General features: G+C 42.4%; 1 protein-coding gene across 8 annotated transcripts in view; it reads left to right on the forward strand.

Annotated features, from left to right (window-relative positions):
* The window catches only part of LOC141080444 (apoptosis-inducing factor 3-like), a 131,235-nt gene extending 109,268 nt beyond the window's left edge, over positions 1-21,967 (forward strand). For all 8 annotated transcript variants that reach the window (XM_073565665.1, XM_073565672.1, XM_073565666.1 and 5 more), the window contains 5 exons: positions 4,841-4,958; positions 17,985-18,083; positions 19,586-19,661; positions 19,745-19,849; positions 20,492-21,967. In XM_073565665.1, the coding sequence (XP_073421766.1) occupies positions 4,841-4,958; positions 17,985-18,083; positions 19,586-19,661; positions 19,745-19,849; positions 20,492-20,528 (435 nt within the window). In that variant the 3' untranslated portion in view covers positions 20,529-21,967. The remainder of the gene's footprint in view (positions 1-4,840; positions 4,959-17,984; positions 18,084-19,585; positions 19,662-19,744; positions 19,850-20,491) is intronic.
* Positions 21,968-23,556: the final 1,589 nt, after the last annotated feature.

A 23,556-nucleotide genomic window follows, 5' to 3' on the forward strand; every position in this document is an offset into this window, starting at 1 on the left:
TAAATAGTATATGTAAATAACATAAGGGTATTTAGTTGACACTAATTTGATCAAAAGAGCATAAAAGCCATCCCACCGTGACAAGGAGTGCACAATCAGGAAGGTCCTATCTCTAGTGTTAAACCTCAATTGACACCATCAGAGCAGGACTCAGGCCCGGCTGCTTAAACACCTATGTGTGGAAAGCTATACAGCCTAAATTCACAGACCAAATAGGGGGAGCCACGCCACTGTATGTACAAAATACAAAAAACTGAAGCAAGACCAAAGAAATGAACCAGAACACATGTTGTAAGTGCAATATGTAGGTGCACATTCACACTCTGGCCATGAACAAACATAACCTAGGATAGAAACAAAATGAGAAAATACTCTGCCGTAAGTATATAAGTAAATAGTAATATTGCATGTAAATAACATAGGGTGCTTAGTTGACACACCATTTTCATCGAAAAAGCATAAAAGCCATCCCACCACGACAAAGGTACCTGATCAGGATAGTCCTATCTCTTTGTTAACGGCCACACCTGTGTAAGAAATGTGATTATATATATATGTGTGTGTGTGTGTGTGTGTGTGTATATATATGTGTATATATATGTGTGTGTATGTATATATATATATATATATATATATATATATATATATATATATATATATATATATATATATATATATATATATATGTGTAATCTCCACACACACATACAGTTGTGTGGAAAAAAAATGTTTGCCCCCTTCCTAATTTCCTATTTTTTTGCAGGCTTGTCACACTTAAATGTTCAGATCACCATACAAGTTTAAATATTAGACCAAGATAACACAAGTAAACGCAAAATGCAGTTTATAAACGAAGGTCTTGGAGCATAGGAAACCTTCTTTTCTAATAGACGAGCTGATGGACTGGGCTTCTGGTCACCGATTGCTCCATAAGCAGTCATTTTATTTCTAACAAGAGAGGATTATGTAATAAAAGAGGGCACTGTGATTAACAAAAAAACAAGAATACGTTGTGTAAGGGACAACATTGTACATAACAGCAGAGAAAGCTATATAATAAGGGATGGCACCATATATAACTGGAGAGGATTGTACGTAATAAAGGACAGTGTTATACATAATAAAAGAGGAAACTAAGTAAGGATGGCACTATATACTAAGGGACTGTGCTATACATAATAAGTGAGTACATTATATACTAAGGAACTTTGCTATACAACATAAGAGAGTACACTATATACTAAGGGACTGTGCTATACGTAATAAGATTACATTCCTGTATCCGTATGCAGTGTCGGTGTGCTGCCCGCTTTTATAGACGTATTGAGCATGTCCTATTCTGATCCTCAAAATCGGGTCAGGACGGCATTCTCTGACCCTCACGGACCTTATTCTTAGATCCGTGATTTTCACGGATGTGTGAATAAAACTATAAAGCCCTAGGAGTCTGTGTGCCGTCTGATTAAAAAAAAATCTGTTAGCACACGGACTTTTCACAAGAATGTGAGAATGCAGCCTAAGGGCCCCGTCACACATAACGACTCACCATCGATCCCGACAACGATATCAACTTGTCAGGATCGCTGGTGTGCGTCGCTACATGATCGCTGGTGAGCTGTCACACAGGCACCTTCACCAGTGATCAGCACCAGCGACGCCGAGCGCGCGGCGTCGCTGTGTACGTTAGTTACCAACGCGCCGATGCAGGGAGCTGGTAACTAAGGTACACATCGGGTTTCTTAGGCTAGTTTCACATTAGCGTTTTTTTGCGCAGCGCATCGGGCGCATAAAAAACGCAAAGAAAAACGCAAAACAAACGCGCGTTTTTTTAACGTCATGCGCACGCTGATGTGTAAAAAAAAGCAGCGTTGTTTGCGTTTTACATGCGTTTTTTGCATGCGTTGGCGTTTTTTATGCGCATGCGTTTTTAAGTGTGACGTTTTTTCCATTGTCTAGAGAACATTCTAGACTTGTTTCACTCAAAAACGCATGCGTAAAAAAACGCAACCGTGCGCAAGACCATGCGCACGCATGCGTTACCATAGACTTCAATGTGTTGTTTTTGCGCATTCCGTGCGCAAGCGTGCGCATGCGTTTTTTTGCCGAGACAGGGCGCACCAAAAAATCCAACATGTTGCGTCTGGCGCACCTGGCGCAAAAGACAAAAAAACGCATGCGCACGAAAACGCAAGTGTGCGCAAAAACATGCGCACGTCATGTTAAACATAGGTGCGCAGTGCGCATGCGCACGGGTGCGCACGATGCGCTGCGCACAAAAGCGCAAATGTGAAACCAGCCTAAGCGGCGCGCGTCACTTAGAAACCTGATGTGTACCTTAGTTACCAGCTCCCTGCATCAGCGCGCTGGTAACTAAGGTACACATCGGGTTTCTAAGCACCGCGCTCTGCTTAGAAACCCGACGTTTACCTTGGTTACCAGTACGCTGATCGCTGGTCGTTGCTCTCCCGCCTGCCACACGCGATGCATGCTGGCCAATGGGAGACCAACGACCCCAAAAAATGTCCTGACCTTTCCTGAACGATCAGCGATACCCGGCAGGGGGGCCGGTCGCTGATAGCTGTCACACATAGCGATCTCGCTGGTGAGATCGCTGTTGCGTCACAAAACTTGTGACTCGGCAGCGATCTTGCTAGCGAGATCGCTATGTGTGACGGGGGCTTTAGGGATTTTTACAAATGACATTATCACTCCATACAGTACAGACACAGAATAAATACTTGCATCCTGTGACCGCTGATATCTCATCTGATTAGAGCCGCTTTCTCCTGTTTCTTCTCCATCTGGTCAGACCATCATGTCGACATCTCCCAGCCATGACTCTCGTCTTGTCACGATGATCACCGGAGCTCTGAAAATAACAAGGTCACATATATTGTATACTTGCATGTGTCTCACCCGCACTGCGCCCCTAAATACAGATATGTACCCCATCATTAACATGCTATTAGCCATGCACCAATCAAAATATAAAGTGATAAGCAGCACTGTGCCCCCCATTAACGATTATCTTCATCCCCCAATAAATATCAATTATTCAGAATTTTCTGCTGCAAATCCTGAACGTGTGCACGTAGCCTTAGTCCCTGTTCAGTGCCCCCCCCCATTCATTATAAATACCTGATGGCATCACAATGAATTTGGGGGTAGTAAAAAACATTATCAGTTACTTATCTTCCTCCACCACCTCCAAATTCATCAGAAGTCCCTGACAGAGTCTTCTCCAACTTTTCAACTCATTACAAAGTGCCCTGTGCACCTTACCTCCTCCTCTCTTAGTGAGCGAGTGAGTGACGTGGTCAGGATCGCTGGTACATCGCTAAGTGGTCACTAGTGAGCTGCCACACAGGCAGATCTCACCAGCGACATCGCAGGGGACGGGGGTCGCTACTTACCTGTCACACTAGGCGATCCTGCGTCCTCCCGCCCGGCTCGTCACTCGTCTCTCCACAGGAAGCCCAGCAGGAAGCTGACGACGAGAAACGGTCCAGGACGTTCTCGCGCGATCAGCGATAACCCGCGGGGGAGCGGGTCGTAGGTAAGTATCACACACAGCGATATCGCTAGCAATATTGCTGCTACGTCACAAGTTATAGCGATATTGCTAGTGATATCGCTTAGTGTGACAGTACCTTTACTCTCCAATACATTTTACATCCCTGATGGTGTCCTCCCCATCCCACAATTTATTATGACACTTTCAGGGACTTGGCAAGCTTCTCCAACTCCCAATTCATTTTACATCCATGATCCATATCTAACGTTTCTTATAGGGCTTTTTCAGTGGGGGTAACAGGCAGAATCCACCTGAAGAAGACGTCTTGTGCACACACTCTTGGACTCCTTTCACGTTTGAGAGATTAATTCTCTTGTGCCTAAAGGGCATATCACTCTAAGAGATATCGCTAGCAATATCGCTATAACTAGTGACGTTATAGCGATATTGCTAGCGATATCTCTGTGTCTGATACTTACCTCCGACCGCTCCCCCGCTGGTTATCGCTGATCGCGCGAGAACGTTCAGGACTGTTTCTCGTCGTCAGCTTCCTGTGGCGCTTCCTGCTGTGAGGACGAGCGACGCGTGGAGCCGGGCGGGAGGACGCAGGATCGCCTGGTGTGACAGGTAAGTAGCGACCCCCATCCCCAGCGATGTCGCTGGTGAGATCTGCCTATGTGGCAGCTCACTAGCGACCACTTAGCGATGTACCAGCGATCCTGACCGCGTCATATCGCTGGTCGGGATCGCTGGTACATCGCTAAGTGTAACAGTACCTAAAGTCTGATCCTTCTCCGGAACAGGAGAGAAATGCCGGAGAGCCGATGTGGAAAGGGCTTTGTGTCTATGACAATACATATTACTTTTGGGCAATTTCACTGCACCTTTTGGCCTTGGTTTCTAAAGATCAGAGCACAACTGGGGCAATATCAGGAAAATAGAAAAATATCCACTTTGCTGTCATACATTACAGATTCAGCAGCCTAGCCCCAAATATACCTGCAGAGCTTGTGGCCCAGATTCCTGATAGATGACTCAGATTTTCATGTGTAGCCCCATTCTTTTCAGTGTTTAAACAGACATTTACGTTGAGGGATGTTTGCTGTTCTCTGACCGTCCAGTTTCACTACACCAGAGAACCTGATGATAGCGATGGTTTAATGCTGTTGTAAAAGAATCATATTTCCGTAAGAAGAAAATGTGCAGTCGCAAAATTACTGTGCAGGATGAGAATGATAGGAACTCCACTGTGACAAACAATTCTCCGACAGATATTTATAGTAAGGGATGATTGCTGTACCTCTGCTCTGTATTGTTTTTCTCTAGTTCATGCGTACCAGTGTTCCTGACGTCTATGCTGCTGGGGACGTTGTATCGTTTCCGCTTGCCATGATGGATGGACATAGGGCCAATATCGGACACTGGCAGATGGCTCACGCTCATGGTATGTTGTTTTTTATAAATTGTTCTGAAATGTTTGCCATTTATCACAAAAAGGTTCATTTCACACTTTCAGCTTTGTTTGCACAGTAACTCTCCATTTGTGACACTCCCAGCAAAAAGGTTTGCCTTGCATACATTTGTTGTTATACATTTCTTGACGGCTTAATCACCCTATTATTGCGATCTACTAGTATATTATATAGCGCATGGATGGATATAATGACCTGTTGTATAAGGATATGGCTGAATTATGCAAGTCCTTGAAAAGCTGTTGACAGCGTTCGTTATGCTGATACTAAAACCCATCCACAAAAGGTAGGTTTTCAGGTTTCATTATAAGAAACTATACAGCGCCTTGAAAAAGTATTCATACCCCGTGAACTTTTCCCCATTTATACCCACAAACAAAAATGTATTTTTATTGGGCTTTTATGTAATAAAGTAGCAAGTATTTGTGAAGTGTAAGGGAAATAATATATGATTTTCTAATAGTATTAAAAATATAAATCTGAAAATTGAGACGTAAATTTATATTCAGCCTCCTTTAGTCTGATACCCCGAAATAAAATCCTGAGTGACCAATTGCCTCCATAAGTCACATAATTAGTAAATTGAGTCCACCTGTGTGCAATTTATTCTCGGTATAACTACAGCTGTTCTGTGTAGGCCTCAGAGGTTTGTCAGAACATTAGGGATCAAACAGCATCATGAAAGCCAAAGAACACAACAGACAGGACAGGGATAAAGTTGTGAATAGTAAAGCAGGGTTAGGTTATGAAAAATAGCCTAAGCCCTGAACATCTAACGGAGCACTGTTCAATCCATGATCCAAAAATTTAAGGTGTATAGCAAAACTGCAAACCTACCAAGACATGGCCATCCACCTATAACGACATTCCAAGCAAGGATATCACTAATTGGAGAAGAGGCCAAGGAACCCATGGTCACTCTGTGGGACCTGTAAAGTTCCACAGCACAGGTGGGAGAATCTGTCCACAGGACATCTATAAGTTGTATAATCCACAAATCTGTCTTTTATGAAACAGTGGGAAGAAAGCCACTTTTGAAAGCAAGCCATAAGAAGTCCTGTTTGCAGTTTGCAAAAAAATCATGAAGGAGACACACCTAGCATGTGGAATAAGATGCTCTGGTCAGATTAAACCAAAGTAGAACTTTTTGGGCTAAATGCAAAACGCTATGTGAGGCAGAAAACTACCACTGTACATTATCCTGAAAACACCATCCCCACTGTCAAACATGGTGGTGACAGCATCATGCTGTGAGGATCCTTTTCGTCAGCAGGGACCACTCAAAATTTATGGGAAGATGGATAAAGCTAAATACAGGGAAAACCTGTGAGGCTATAAAAGACTTGAAACTGGTGCATATGTTTACCTTCCTGTGGGACAACGACCCTAAAAATACTGCTATAGCTACATTGAATCATTTAGATCAAAGAATATTCATGTGTTTCAATGGCCCAATTAAAGTCCAGACTTAAATCTACATCAAAACTCTCCATGCAATCTTACTAAGCTAGAATTAGTTTTCAATAGAAGAATGGTCAAAAATTTTAGTTCTATTCTAAATGTGCAAAGCTGGTAGAGACACACCTCAAAAGACTTCCAGCAGTAATTGCAGCGAAAGATGGTGCTATAAGGTATTGACTCTTGGGGTCTGTATACAAATGCACGTCAATTTTCAGACTTCTATTTTTAAAATAATTAGAAAACCATGTATCATTTCCCTTACACCTCATAAATACTTGTGACTTTGTGTTGGTATATCACATAAAATCCAACTAAATATATTATATGTATATGTGTACCTGTCACTTCAAGTAACTTTTCAGAATAGGATTTATCTCTAATTTTTAGTTCTGTGAGATCATCAGTGGAAATTAACTGTTTACATATATTCTATTCAGAGTGCATGCAGAGAGATGGATTTCTGCTGTCCTTTCTCTGTAGCATATAGACAGAAACAGCAGTTACACAGAGGACAGTATGCAACAGTACTGAGCTGTGTGGTTGTGAATCCAGCTCAGAACTAAAAAAGTTACTTGAAGCTGCAGCACAATCTGCCTGTCTCACTGTGTGCTTAATTCTCTTTACTCCACCACACTCCCTTCTCCATGGAGTTTAGGAAGCATATTCTGATGCCTCACTATGCTGGCAGTCTGTCTTAATTTGAACAGGATGGATTTGAACTGTGTGGGTTTTTCCAAAGTGGATGGTGAGTTTATGAGACAAGTGGAGGAGAAGCAGTGGCTCATAAGTAGAAAAAGAAGTATATTTATTTGATATTGGTATATTTGGTATTAAAAAGTTCCTTCTATTACCATGTACTATTGATTTTATGTAAAGTTTGTTGAAACAAAAGCGTCTCTTTATACGTTACGATATATTTGTACCTGAAATGCAATCAAGGAAGTTAGAGAGCCAAACCTGCACTGCAATTGGTCTACTACCCAGCTTCTGTGATTGGCCAGTCAATATTTTTTTACCCTGAAATGGCTGTCCTAAAATTATTGCACTTATTTGGATAAAAAAATAAAACATGCAATCAGATACACTTAGAAATAATCAAAAAAGTTTATAAATAAAAAAAAAAGTTTTGGATGACAGACACCGAATAGGCAAAATTAAAAGTTCAAACAACTGCTGGTTGTAACAGACCGACTAGCACTATTAATTATCTTTTACAGTCAGGCTATACATTGGCCATTCTGTTTAGCAGAAATCAAGGAGCACCCTGATACTTGCCCTCGGAGATGAAGAAGACTAAGTTGACTGGGATCCCAAGCAGAGAAACACAAACTGAATCAGAACCAAAAGTTGTCTGGGTTAGCATAGTCAGTATCCAGAGTCAGGCTGACTTCACAGGCCGAGAATAGATGAAAAGTCCAATTTCCTACCGTAATGGGTTTCCAGAGGATAGTACCGAGGAATGGTCAGGAACAGCCAAGCTAGAACACTAAATATTTCATGTGTTTGCACCGGGTAAGACACGAATATACAAGAACCGGCAACTGATATTGCAGTCAAGTGGGTGAGATGGGGAGTGAAACCCAACCTGCAATAAGTCAGCTGATGAGCTTTCCTGATTGGTCAATCAGTAAGGCACACAAATTGACCAGAAGCGCCTCGTGGCAAGTTTCCTGAGCGGATTGATTCACTATGCATGTGTTGCCAGACATCTTTGTGATCACTGCAAGTCTGTGGCAAATAATTTTCACTCAATAAGTATTTATTGTTTGCTTTAAAATGCTGGCATGGGACCTTTCACACGGATATTTGAATTTCTGTTTTTTTTTTTTTCATGAGCCTATACACAGTTGCTCATGCAGAGGTATTGTACGAGTTAATCGGTATGCGACCTGCAGAGTCTGCTGGCATTTTACAATCACAAAACCTTATTTATGAACATATCTTCCACCCCAGTCAATGACAACAAATTCTTCCCATCGTTTCATAAACCAATTTAATATTGGATGTTATCCAGAGCACACAGTACCTTTTATGATATGGGCATTAGAAAAGCCTTTCAGCTGAAGATTTTTGCTAACCTTTTTTCAAGCCTCAGTGAAATAATCTGCAACATTACACACCATATTACATTGTTGCTCCAAGACTTACCATGTATTTTCAAGGCTGTGTACTTACACATCGGAGGAGGAGGGACATTCAAAGTTGCATTATTCAGCCAAAGGAGTGTAATCAGGAACTTTTCTTCTTGTAGAGAGAAGCTGGTGTAAGGAGACTTAAAGGCCATGCAATGCTCCTCTGGGAATTTAAATATGCAAATGGACTTTTCATCAAAGAATAGGTCAAGACCTCTAGCGTCACCTATATTATGTAGCCATCCTAAAAAGTCAATATCGACCCTTTACTGAGCCTTACAACATGGCTTAGGATAAACTGCTAAATCGGAAACTCCATTTGCACATGTATAACTTCTTATCTTAGGTCATTTGACAAAGCTTTTTAAACAGCTGAAATTGACTTTTAAGATTGCAACACCCAATAAGTGGTGCTAGAGTTCATGTTCTCCTCTCTAAAGTGGCTACTTTGCATATTTCAATTCCCAGAGAAGATTTCCATGGCATATAACTCTCCTTAATCTCATTTGTAGCACTCTCCACAAATTAACATTCCTGTTTAGACCGCCTGTCAGAGGTCTCTTACCTAGCCAAATTCAATCTCCTGCTGTATCGCCAATGCCGACATCCCTGCCAGGAGAAGGACAAGGGGCCATTCAGGGTGCAGGGACGCCAACATACTCACCGCCCCGGCCACTCTGCAGTGTGTTCTTCCTCTGCCGTGGCTTCCTGCTCCCCTGGACGTGCGAAAGCTCCCCAGCTACAAACTTAGTTAACATGCTCCCCACTTTTTTAAAGGGGCAGCACGCACACTCTGGAAATGCCCCAGCCAATACCTGTGAGGCATCAGGTATTTTAGACACAACCCTGTAGGGAGGTGCCTGAGTATCACTCCCCCTTTGGTTAGTTAGTGTTGGTGCAACTAAGTCTAGTCTGTTGCCAGATCCCTATCCCTGTTTTAGTTAACTGTGTTGTCTAAACCAGAACTTGTTACTGTTACCCATGTTGTCTGAACCTGAAACCTCTCTTGCGGTACTTGAACCTGAAACCACTCTGGCACAACAACCTGAAACCACTCCAGCGGTACCTGAACCTGTAACTGCTTTGGTGGTTGAACCAGCACCAGTGTCCGTCCTGTCTAGTGTTTCTGAATCCGCAATGTCTGAACCAGTACCAGTGTCTGTCATGTCTAGGACTCTGAGGCCATGTCTGTGATCCTGGCCCTTGGAGTCAGCTGCCACATCACTGGGGACTGCCCTTGGACTGGTGCCTGGTGTCTAAATGCATGTCAAGACTAACTCCACCATTAGGAGCTCTAGCGAGAACCAGGAAACCAGGTAGCCACTTAGCCATTGCACTCAAGGATAAGACCGGCCCATGTTGCAGTGGGTCCACGATCTGCATGCATGACAGTTTGCTCAGGCCATGGACCCTGCTGATCCCAATACCCTTTTGCTCTCTGAGTTGTACCAAGAGATGTCTCACCAACGAGATCAGGAGGAAAAGATTCTGTCCTATATGCGGACAGTAAATACCTGTTTGGAAACCCTGACAACTGCGGCTTCGTCCGCTCCAGTCTAAGTCGCATCAAATGTGGCCATGACTACTCAGCCTAAATGGAGCTGGTCCTTGTCTTTCTGCTCCGCCACATTACAACAGGGAGCCCAGGCAGAGCTATTCATTTCTTAACCAGTGCACTCTGCACTATGAAATGTTGGCCAGATAGTTTCCCTCTGGTTGGGCTAAAGTGTGATTCCTGATGTCCCATCTAGCAGGAGAGGCACTAGCGTGGCTCAACCCCTTGTGGGACAGAGGATCCTGTGTCCTCTGATTTGCAGGCCTTCCTGGGGGCATTCCTTAAGGTCTTCAATGAGCCAGATCGTGTGTCTTCTGCTGCATCTTCCGCTCTCAGACTGCGTCAGAAAGATATGACTATAGGTCGGTATGCTGACCGGTTTCGCATCCTGTTTTCCAAACTTTACTGGAATGACAAGGCTCTGGTTGCTGCCTTCTAGGAGGGATTGTCTGGAAGCTGAGCCTCAAGCAACTTGGACTGGGTGCCTCTCCACTCTTCCTCAAGACTCTGGGGCCATCTACCAGGAAATTTTAGAGCACCTCATGCTTTCCTCTTCCAACAAGCTTTTTGGAGATGGAAATTTCATTCTCCAGCATGAATTGGCACCTGTCCACACTGCCAAAAGTACCAATAGCTGGTTTAAAAACAACAGTATCACTGTGCTTGATTGGCGAGCAAACTTGTCTGACCTTAACCCCATAGAGCATCTATAGGGTATTGTCAAGAAAAAGATGAGACACCAGACCCAACATTGCAGATGAGCTGAAGGCTGCTATCAAAGCAACGTGGGCTTCCATAGCACCTCAGCAGTGCCACAAGCTGATCGCCTCCATGCCACGCCGCATTGATGCCGTAATTGATGCAAAAGGAGCCCCGACCAAGTATTGAGTGCATTTACTAAACATACATTTCAGTAGGCCAACATTTCGGATTTTAAAATCATTTTTTCAAGCTGGTGTTATAAAGTATTCTAATTTACTGAGATGAATTTTGAGTTTTAATTGGCGGTAACCCGTAATCATCAACATTAAGGGTATGTGCACACGATCAAGAATGGCTCAGGATTTGACGCAGGTGAAATCTGCACCAAATCTGCATCTGAGGTCACTGGCAGGAGACCTGCGTTTTTGATTTTTTTTTTATGCATTTTTTTCTGCATTCGTTTTTGATGCGTTTTTTTGTTGCATGCGTTTTTTTTTGCCACTAGAAATAAAGCTAGTTGAAAGTTGACTTCTGGGAAGGAAAAAAAAAGTGATTTCCTGTTTGCAGATATATTGGGTTCAGTAAACGCTGTGGGTTGGACGCTGCGTAAATCTGCAGTGTCCAGCTGTTACAACAACTATTCGTGCACCGATGCCCGCTGCTAACCCGCAGAGACGGACATGCGGCGCGTCTTTCCAGACTGCAGCATGTCAATTTACGTAGTGGAGACGCTCAGTCTCCACTGCATAAATTACCCATAGACTTTCATTAGATGCGGTAAAACCGCATTATCTTCCTAGTCACATGCATATTAAGAGTGGGAATGCAGCTTACTACGCATGTGTACTAATTTACATAATGATGAATCTTGTGACACAGACAGAAATACATGACACAGGAAGTGGAGGAAAGCACAGAGAGAGGTCCCCTCCTTTTTTTTTTTTTAATGAATAATAAAAATTTAAAAAAAGCAAACTACAGTAAAGCAGACTACTGGGACTGGTATTTCAGGCTGGTAAGGATCCAATATCCATGAACCTTACCAACCTGATAATACCAGGCCACAGCAGTTTGCTTACCTTGGATGGTTAGCAAAAATTGTAGGATCCCCTCCAAAAAACAAAAATGTCCCCCTATTTTTGTTAACCAGCCAAGGAAAAAGACAGCTGCGGACTGGTATTCTCAGGCTGGCGAGGCCCATGGAATTTGATCCTCACCAGCCTAAAAATAGCAGCCCGCAGCTGCCCCACAACTGGCACATTTAAGGCTGTGTGCCCACGTAGCGATTTTTAAGCGTTTTTGCCGCGATTTTCAGCGCAAAAACGTTTAAAAATCGTGTACAGAACGCCCCCCATGCATTCCTATGGCATTCCACACATGCTGTGCTAATGCTGCGCTTTTTTCCGTGGCGGAATCGCATCGCGGAAAAAATCGCAGCATGGTCATTCTTTTGTGCGGAATCGCAAAGAATTGCCGCGATTCTGCACCCATAGGAATGCATGAGAACCGCTTACTTCCCGCTTGTGACTATGCCCACCATGCGGGAAGTTAAGCGTCTCATGTGCGGTTGGTACCCACGGTGTGGAGGAGAGGAGACTGTCCTCCAGGCCCTGGGTACCATACCCCTGTAAAAAAAAGAATAAAAAATCGGGGTATATTTACCTACCGACGTCCTGCGCTGCATTCCCGGCCTAAGCGTTCCCAGTAATGCCTTGCGGCAAGGTCCTGTGATGACGTAGTCTCGCTTGGCTAGCGGTCTCGTGAGATCGCTATAGTAACGCGAGACCAACGTCATCACAGGTCTCGCAAGGCATCGCTGGGAACGCTGAGGCCCGGGATGGCAGCGCGGGACGTCGGAAGGTAAATATACCCCGATTTTTTTATCATTTTTAACATTTTATCTTTTAATATTGATGCTGCATAAGCGGCCTCAAAAGTAAAAAGCTGCTCACACTTGTCAAACACTATGTTTGACGAGTGTGACCAACCTGTCAATCACTTTCCAAGCGATGCTTCAAATCGCTTGGAAAGTGCTTGAGAAAATCGCGAACAGAATCGCGGTAAAATCGCGCTGAAAAAAACGCGCAATTTCTGGGAAGGAGTCCGGTTTTCAGTGTGCGTTTTAACACGCACCATGGGCACATAGCCTAAAGATGGGCTAAGTGTGTCAGTTTACCCTGCTCTTCCCACTTGCCCTGTAGTCGTGGCAAGTGGGGTAATATTTGTGGGGTTGATGTCACCTTTGTATTGTCAGGTGACATCAAGCCCACGGCTTCGTAATGGAGAAGCATCTATAAGACACCTATCCATTACTAATCCTATAGTTATATGGTAAATACACAGCCAGAATAAAGTCCTTTAATTGAAATAATGACACAGACTCCTTTAATAGATCTTAATTGAACTATACTTGCTGCATCGCCTATTCCACCAACACCCTCGTTCTCCTGTAAGAGAATTAAAATAAAAAGCAACAATATCCTTATATGTCTGCCAAGAAGATATACATACTGTCCCACGACGAGTCCAGCTCTGCTACATCTGAATGCCTTTTGTTGAACGGTGGCATTATGCCAGCATTCAGCCTGAAATCCAGACACAGCGGAGCTTGAAAATGATCATCGGCGATAGCTCGGTCCCCCGTGGTCACGTGCGCTGCAGTTCTCGTGAGCAGCTGAACGTGAGAACTTGGCTAGTGACTGGAGATAACCCTGTCCCCGGCGGTCACGTGTGCTGCAGTTCTCACGACCAGCTCAGTTCCCGTACTTAATACGCATGTAACTAAGAAGATAATGCAGTTTTACCGCATTTAATGAAAGTGTATGATTAATTTACGCAGCGAAGACTGAGCGTGTCCGCTACATAGATTGACATGCTGCGGTCTGGAAAGATGCTCCACATGTGCGTCTCAGCACGCGTAGTGGGCATAGGAGTTTTTGAAAGCCTATCCACTATGCTGTAACATCTGGACGCTGCGGGTTTGACGCTGCAGAAGTACGCAGCGTCCAACCCGCAGCGTTTACTGACCATGAGAACATACCCTAAGGCTGGAGTCACACTGCCATAATTCTCGTGCGAGAATCTCATCGTAAAACTTGCCCTGGCCGGCACCTCTCCTGACCTGAGCTTGACAACTGCATAGTAATCCATTATGCTGTCATGCTCAGGTCAGGAGAGGTGCCGGCCAGTCCGTGCAGTGCGATGCGATTATCGCATGAGAAATATGGCAGTGTGACACCAGCCTTACAGAAATAAACACTTGAAATAGATCACTCTGTTTGTGATGACTCTATGTAATATATTAGTTTCACTTTTTGTATTGAAGAACTGAAATAAATTAATTTTTTGATGATATTCTAATTTTGTGAGATGCATCTGTATGTTTATGCCTACAGGGGCAGAATGTGCCCTAGATTTGCTGCAAATTTTACTGACACATGGCCATTTGTTCTTAATTTTTTTCTTTTGAATGAGATTTGTTTTAAGTTTTCTTTACTTTGCTATTATAGTAATAAACTCTCAGGAATTTCCATCCGCAAATCTAGATGGAAAATCAGCAGAGTATCCGCCCTTTGTGATCATACTCTAAAACCGAGTGCTAAATGTGTCACTAGTATCCAGTATATCACACAGTTATAGAGAGGTTTAGTGGAGCATTTTTTGTTGACAAACTGTAAGTTATGACACTTGTAGATTACATGATTTGTTTCTGTGACCTCTGAATAATCTGAATTGTAGCCAGTTTGCTGACGTCACGTTCCACTGAGCAGATCTTCGATGCAGAATCCTTTTCTGGTCTCTTCACATGCGTCCACACTAAATCAGTTTTTATATTGTGACTATTGCACTTACCTACAGTCTGTCTTTCCATATTTGGCCAAAATATGCAGAGGTGAAAGCTTACACATCAGACAATCTGTGGCTGTAAAAATTGTGGTTCGTGATTAGATGACATGTAAAAGAGAACAGATTTTTTTCTTCATTTGTGTTTTGTTTTTTTTTATAGGCGATTCTCTCCTACTCTCACACTGAGCAAAATTTGCTTTGAAACAAGCAAATCATCACGATAACTGCCTGGAGTACATGGGAGTTAAAGTAGTTGTTTCTTTCAGAAACGGCATTACATCTGTTCACAGGATTGTGGAATATTGCAGCTCATTGAAGCAGAGCTGTAATACCTGACACAACCAGTTGACAAGTGTGGCACTGTTTTTGGAAGAAAACAGCCATGCCGTTTCTAATCTTTAGCAACTTTTTCAAGATATTCTGCTCAAACATAATTAACGAAGAGTTGCTCTGTTATTTTCCTCCACTTTTGAACTGTCACAAAAACATGTCAGGAGTCATGATTACATTATATACACTATATATTAGTGTATATAATCTTATCATAACTGTGTGTTCTGCCTGTCTGTTCCTAATAATGGAACAGCGAAATGGAATGTCAAAATGCAGGTGTGAACCTAGCCCTAACCAAAGTGTGCAGTGTAACAAACATGGGGGATATTGGAAAGTTTTGAACCGTTCCCTAGTAGGTGATCCTCTCATTTTGCAAAATGCTGATCAAAAATCCGTGGTGTAAAAGTGGCCTTAGGGTACTGTCACACTTAGCGATGTACCAGCGATATGACGCGGTCAGGATCGCTGGTACATCGCTAAGTGGTCACTAGTGAGCTGCCCCACAAGCAGATCTCACCAGCGACATCGCTGGGGACGGGGGTCGCTACTTACCTGTCAGACCAGGCGATCCTGCGTCCTCCCGCCCGGCTCCACGCGTCGCTCGTCGTCACAGCAGGAAGCGCCGCAGGAAGCTAACGACGAGAAACAGTCCAGCCTGATCTCGCGCGATCAGCGATAACCAGCGGGGGAGCGGTCGCAGGTAAGTATCAGACACAGCGATATCGCTAGCAATATCGCTATAACGTCACTAGTTATAGCGATATTGCTAGCGATATCTCTTAGTGTGACATGCCCTTTAAAGTGACTGTCATCAGATTTCCCAATACAAACTGCATACATTATTAAAGGGAACCTGTCAGGAACTCTTACCACCATCTATCAATATGACTGTGTAGAACTTTTAAAGGGAACCTGGCAGTTGATAGATTCTCCTATCGACTAGTAGCATGTCACACACTGGCTGTATGATATCGGTCAGGTTTGCTTGACTCTGAAATGCTGCAGTCTTGCAGAGAAAAACATAGTTTAAAAGGCTCAGGGATTCGGCTGCACGGGAGAGAAGTCAGACAGGTGGGTGCCCGGTGTCGTCTCCCTGCCTGCTGCCCTGGAGTGTCACATCTCTCCCTACAAGTACACTCAGGAAGAAATTGACAGTCACTTGCAGCAGGCAGGGAGAAGCCACCAGGGAACCGCCTGTCTGACTAGTCTCCCATGCAGCTTGGTCTTCGGAAGCTTTTAAACCTCTTTCGTTTTGCACTGTGGTAACTGCAAAATGTAGTAACTCTAATAGCCGCAGCCAAAGCTGAGCTCCGGTCGCAGCTGTTAACCATATAGATGCTGCAGTTAATCTTTCACAACAGCTTGTTGTTTTGCTTGTCCCAAGAGGAGGTTTAATCACAGATGGCATTGCTGCTTCAATGAAATGGAGAAAGACACTGCTATTAGAAACTAACACTCTTCTGGCAGCTGTTTGTGGACCCAAGTCATCGTATATTGCAGGATGATCAACAGCTTACTACAGGAAAATAAGATCTGACTAAAGTAGTAGTTGGATGAGAGGACTACAGGACAACCAAGAGCAAGAGGACTCAGGTCCTGCCAGTGCTGCTGCCACCATATCTTCAGCCTCATCAGATGAGGAGTTTAATTGTGAAAAGTATTTGGATGACATTGAGCCGGCAAAGCGTTACCTCACGGAAAAAGATTCCACTCCAATAGAAAACAGAGTGACCATATATCAGCAACATTTTTCACTTGCTCTCAAAGAAGTAGAAGAGTTCAACCGTTCATCAAATCTGACTGTGCATGAGGCAATTCCTTTACACCCTGAAATTAAGAGATGTTGCCCATCTGGTTACTGCTTTTCCACCAACCTAAGAGGACAGAGAGGTTGTTTTCTAGCCTTATAATAATTAGGTCAGATTTCAGGTAATCTATGAAGGAGGATCTGATGGAGGCAATACTATTTCTCAGAACAAATTCATAGACTGCACAAATGTTATTCAGTATGTAGTAAGTGGGGAAAAAAACATTTTCAACAAAAACATTGTATATTGCATATTTACAATTTTATTTAAGCTTTTTTGTGTTCTAAAGTTGTATTCCAATAAACATATTTAGCTTCTATCTAAAGAACTTGAATATTGTATCATAATGATTAAAAGCCTGATGTTACCATTTTACTACAGTAAATGAATATGAGCCATGTATGAGGGAGTCGGGAGTTTGAGTCAGGGAATTTGAGGAGTCGGAGTGGGAGATTTGGCTTACCGACTCCACAGCCCTGATTGTGGAACACTGATGGGTTACTATGTCTGGTATGGGTCTGCTGAAGACCCTCCATCACTGCCATACTTGCCCTTCTCCAAAGCTCAGCAATTTGAGCATTTCAGGGAAAAATATATTCCTGGGTGCAATTGTGCAGCCAGGCTCTGATTCATGCTGCCCATGGTTTGGGCAGCATTAAACAGATGTCAGATTTCCTATAAACCTTGATTTATTTTATGTACTCCTAATCTGGAATTGTACATTTAGAACATTATATAACAACTACATTACTGCACTACAGTGACGGTCTGGGGCGGACATCTCATTGGTGCAATCTGTACAGCCGCACAGCGGACCAAAAGGTAAAGGGGCCCATTTCTCCCTCCAAAGTAGGTGAAATGATGCATTATGATGAGCTATTGGACTGCAAAGTTACCATATATTGTTCTTGCCCAGGGCCTTCTTCCATCTGTGTCCGGTAGTGTGTGTTTGCATAGTGGAACAGAAATGTAATTTGTTACTTATTTCTGTGTATTTTAGGACTTTACAGCTGTATTCCATCTTAAATGCAGGTATAGGTGTCTGTTCTAAAATCTTTCTACATGAATAAATATATTAGGAGGAGTTTCATAAAATCGCTCACTATTTCTAGATGGAGTCTGAGATGGAATTTTATAAGAAGTGTCTGCTTTCATTTACAGGTCGCATCGCTGCTCTCAACATGCTGAACAAGCAAGAACCGGTGAACTCCGTGCCATTCTTTTGGACATCTTTGTTAGGAAAGAGTATTCGTTATGCAGGTGTGTATGATAATCAAAGTCTTGGGATTAAATTATTTTAACTCGATCTTGAGTTGCTGCTGCCCCTTCGGGTGAACTTTATTATTTTAAGGGGTATGTGGGCAGCTAGTGTTCACATTTCCTTGCAGTGCCAGAGGAATGTTTAAAATAAACAGCTCAAAATGTACAAAAAATACATTTCGGTGACCAATAAAAGTTTCCTTCATTTCAATAACCGTCATGAACCGTCCATCCATGCAGCCTGTCAGGTTTTTAATTTGTTGATAATCAACTTTTCGAGCAACACCAACCACAGCCTCTGAGACTCTGCTCAGAGTGGTGACCGTTTTCCTTTACATAAATCTCCCATTTAAGAAGGACCTCACAGGGTTCAGGTCAGGTGAGGAAGTGGCTACATCATTATTCTTTCATTTTTAAGAACTTTACTGGCAGTCAAGCAGTGGAGACTTCAATGCTGCGATGGAACATTGTCCTGCATAAAAATCATGATTTTCTGGAAAGATGCAGATTTTTGCTTGCAGAAAGTGTCTTCTAAAACAGGCAGTAAGTGTGGGAGTTGATTTTGAGTCCATCTTCAACCTGAAAAGGTCCAACTAGCTCATCTTTAATAACACCAGCCCACACCAGTACCCCACCTCCACTTGTTGGTGGCAAGAGTTGCAATGGCGGTCTCTGTCCATCTGGTATATCAAGTCACTCATTTCATCAGTCCAGAAGACCTTTAAAAAAAAAATCTGTCTTCACATATTTCTTGGCCCAGTCTTGATTTCATTGTTATTATGCTTTGCTTATATAGCATGTCTGCCTATCTCTATTATCTATCGCTATAGCATTCATGGCTGTAAAAGTGTTTTTGTCGTTGCGCATTTCCTGTCAACGTGCATACATTTCTGGATAGCTTTATAGTTCTTGGTATTTTTTCCCCAAATACAGCATATGTTCTAATTGTAGTGTTATTTGTAATTGTTGTTCATACTTCAGCAGGGAAAGTGTTTATAAAAAAACAAACAAATAAAACAAAACCCTAAATGATCTGTGACCTGCAACCTCTAAAAGGGGTGTTATGGCTCACCAAATCCAGGTGAGCAGCAGGGTTGGTGACATGACTTCACGTCTAGATATCTGTCCCTTCCATATGTAAGACGCACTCCACACATACTGTACATAACGGCAATGTTAATGTTGGCCCCACCGTACTGCAAATTTGGGAGTAAGAACCGGATACCCTCACTAAGGTCCATATACACTGCATTCACAAATGCAATGAAGGTCCCGTGTTGACCGAAGCTTCAAAATATTTAGATTGCAAAATAAATGAAATTCCTCTTTCACATTATTAGGTGCACCAGTTATTAGCTTATTATTGGGTGATACACGGCACTCCGGCCTATGCCAACATTGAATGACAATATGTCTTTAACAATTCTGCCAAATCTATATATTAAAGAAATTTGTATCCCGATTTGCTCTCCTCCATTAATGTTGTATGTTTCGTTGTGCAGGATTTGGGGAAGGATACACAGAGATCGTGATGAAAGGAACACTTGACGAGCTGAAGTTTTTGGCTTTTTACTTGAAGTAGGTAGACTGCATTTTTTTTTTTTCTTTGTACAGGTGTGGACAATTTTAATCCATGCAATTTATTTTGGCTCCTTACGCAGGGATGACATTGTGGTAGCGGTATCAAGCATGAACTATGACCCCATTGTGTCCCAGGTAGCAGAAGTCATTTTCTCTGGAAAACAAATCACCAAAAAGGAGGTCCTGTAAGTAACTTTCCCCCAAAATGATATAGACTAGGGAAACATACCTACAGCTTTCTTAAAAAGGTCTGCACTATGCAAATATATCCGTTACAAACTTCCCTTGGCCATTAGGCCTCAAGCACTGGGCTGAATTAGAGCAATAAAAGAGCTTCCATTTTACCTTTGTATACCTCCAAGTAGTTGGATTCTCTAGAAGCAATAGCTCTATGTACAGTATATGGCACATAATGCTTATAGTACATCTACAAATTCTGTACCCCAACCATGGGCCAGTATCACATAGCCCTGTTACTAGCCAAAACCTCTTTAGAAGTAGACCGTATTAAAACTGTATGGTTTATATTCAAGATGGCATCCCCCAAATACAGAAGAAATACAAAGACCAAACCTTTATTTAAGCACAAGCTCCACCATTATGTAAAACATTTATATACTGATCTTTCAGCAACTTTAGGGGAGATGTGATCCCCCAATGTGCCAGTTATCGACCGTAGCGGTTCTGATTTATTCTGCTCACAGCTGACAATAGGGGACAGGATATAAATCGTTTCATTGATCCAGTTACACGAGTAGCCTGGGGAATAGGTGTGAGTTTGTCAATTCATAGAAATTCAAGTGGTTTATGTGGCATTTTTTGTGCAGGGCTGAAGATTTTATTGACATCATTGCAAAATTATGACCAGCGCTCGGATTCTTCCTGAAAGTTTCTGAAGACCAGAAAGATGCAACATCATTCTTCAGGCTAATTCATTGTGCAACCACAACACTACAGCGCTTTGTCAGAGGGCATACTATGTGCACCATTGACCAGGTTTTTACCCCTTTTTTTCCCCATTTATTTTTACGACAATTTTGTAGTTTTTTTTTTTTTAATTGTATGTAAAAACTAGTGAGCAGCTTCCAATCAGAGGCAGAATGGGTCATTCACTTTTTAAACACTTCACATCATTAGAAACCTGAAACGCAAAAAAGTTGACATGGACCTGCCTGAAAAAAGACAGTGTATAAAGCCTAAACACTCATGTGCAGGCCCCCTGCAAAACAGCACACCGAACTACAGGGATGTCCACACATACTTAAATAGAAAGGAAAGATTTACAGCATGCACGACTCAATTTGTTTTTATTGCACAAACTGAATTATAGACAGTGGCTGCCTTAAAGCAAAAAACTGATGCTATACCTACCCTCATCCATTTTTTTTTTAATTTTTTGTAATGGCCAATTACCATTATTAAAGAGGACATGTGATAAGATCAGAAATGGTCTGTACTAGTTTGCATTTTTTTTTAAATTCACTATATAGTTCCTTTTTATTTAGTTGGCTTTAACTGGCTCTACACTATGAGCCACAGAAACCACAAAATTTAACAGTTCTGGCCTGTTTCAGACATCAGTTTTTTTGTGTCAGTCAAAATCCGCCAAAATGGCGGAAAGCGGATCCGTTCACTGATGTGAACGGATGCCACCAGACCGTTTGTTTTTGACGGACGCGCTGAATGAAAAATTTTAAAGGAACCGCTGCCCGGGAAGGAGAGAGAGAATTTTTTCTGTCCGCCAGAAATGATTTCAGGGTTAAATTTCCTCCTGACTTCATTCCTCCGGGCATGCGCACTATAAAAATGCGGATCCTTCAGCACAAAAAACGTTACATAGTCCGTCCAGGCATCTCGGCGGACGCAAAAAAATTGACGGATCCGCAAAAAAAACCAGATCCAACGGGTGGCCATCCGTCAAGATCCACCGGTAATGCAAATCAATGGGGAAAAAAACGGCGGATTTTGACTGATGGTCAAAAACAGAAGTGTGAAACAGGTCTAAAGGAATAACCAGACTGACCACATTACCCTGGGGGCATGTCCTCTAACATAGAAAACTTATTTTGGCCATTTTTTTTTTTTTTTTTAGATTTTATGTAAAAAATACATGTTACAGGGATGTTTTGCATATAGATGAAAAATGGACAACTTTTCATATTGCTGTGCTAAAGGATATGCCCACCTAGATGGGATTAGTGAGAAATAAGTAAGGACTTTTGTATAGTTGCAGGTAAAATTGTCAATTATCCATCCTAATTATTCCAATAACTTTATTAAAACAAGTAGTTAAGGATAGAAAATGTACCGTCATCATTTTACCTGCAAATACACTAACAGCAAAGACTAGATCTAGTCACTGTAAAAAAAAAAAAAAAAATAATTCTTGCAACTGGTCCTGAAGTCATGACATGCTTTGACACTTGGCATCTCTTCGTTATGCACCATGACCTCCTAACAGTTGAGTCGGATCATTCAAAGACTTTTTATGGAAAGGTTTTTCAGACGCTACAGGAATATAGTATTTAGTGTCCCAACACCGGCACGTGACTTCCCCCAATTCCACTTCTTCCTAAATCGTCAGGAGGACCTCTGTGGAATAATAGCCAACTTCAACAGTTCTTCAACTGGCAGCTTTAGCATTGAGCATGAACATAAAGCTTGCCACTGAAGAACTGTTGCTGTAAGCCAAAATGTAGATCACTCCATGTCCTGGGTAAAAAAAAAAAAAAATAATAATTTCATTCACATTCAGCGATTGATCATGCATGACAAAATTATACATAAACTAAAATTTTCTAGGTAAAAAAAAAAAAAAAAAAAATCTGCCATAGGACAATACTTGAGTGCACCAGAGTCCTCATCCCTGGGAAACAATCACTGAAATATAACATTTATACAAGAATATTTAACACATCTGTCACTTAAAAATAGAATATAGGAGAACATAACAAATCCGCGCTCAAAGGCATAATTATTTAATGGGCATCACCAGTGACCAATAAGTGCTGCAACATTACAAATGGCATAAGCGGCCATTTAATACTCAGATCCCCCTGTCCCTAAATGTCGAAATGTTCACCCACGGTAGATCGAAGACATTTTCTTCCAATGGACTATAATGGTTATTAAAAGGTTACTTGTAAGCCAGCTGCATGGGGGTGATGGATGCCAAAGGGAGCCACCACCACAATCAAAGCACTAAGCCTTCTTTGGTTATTTGCACAGTGGGATCATCTTTATGGCACAGACCCCTATATCATAGAAGCTCAACTGTTAATCTTGCTGACAATTCACAGCAACGACCTATAAAATTTGTGAATGCAACTTCCTACAGTTAACTAAAAACAGGGAAATTGAAAAAAAATATGTTTGTAGAAGCTTTGCAATATTTCAGTTATTAAAAATCCTCTGTTCTCGAGATCAGTGGGATTTTTAATTTTAATCAGTTACTGCTTATTGCCTATGTTGACACCTAGCTCTGTAGTCTCAATAATGGTCTCTCTCACTGCCATGAGCCCAGTCGCGTGAATGCCGATGACAGCTGCTGTCCTCGGATCGGCCAGCGGTGTGTATGGCGGCGCAAGAACCCAGGAAGTCTGCTGCAATACACTTCTATTGTGTGTCAGGTGACAGATCCAGCTGAAGTAGGGGCCAGCATCTCTGGGCTCCTCACCCGTCTGCCATAATTCACTGACGCAGCGGAGCACTGATGGCATGTGCCCACAGGGAGCGCGGTGCGTGCCCCAGGTTTGCAACCGCTGTCCTAGGCAAAGAGCGCAAGGCTTATAAACTTTATTATAGAGCTTGTAAGCACTGCTGTGAAGCAAACTAGATCTGGACAGCTTCAGGCTGATGCTATAGTCTAAGATGCTTCTGGGTGCAGTATTGG

This window comes from Dendrobates tinctorius, unplaced genomic scaffold (assembly GCF_039654945.1).
Source record: "Dendrobates tinctorius isolate UK_male_01 unplaced genomic scaffold, ASM3965494v1 ptg000016l, whole genome shotgun sequence".
Taxonomy (NCBI): domain Eukaryota; kingdom Metazoa; phylum Chordata; class Amphibia; order Anura; family Dendrobatidae; genus Dendrobates; species Dendrobates tinctorius.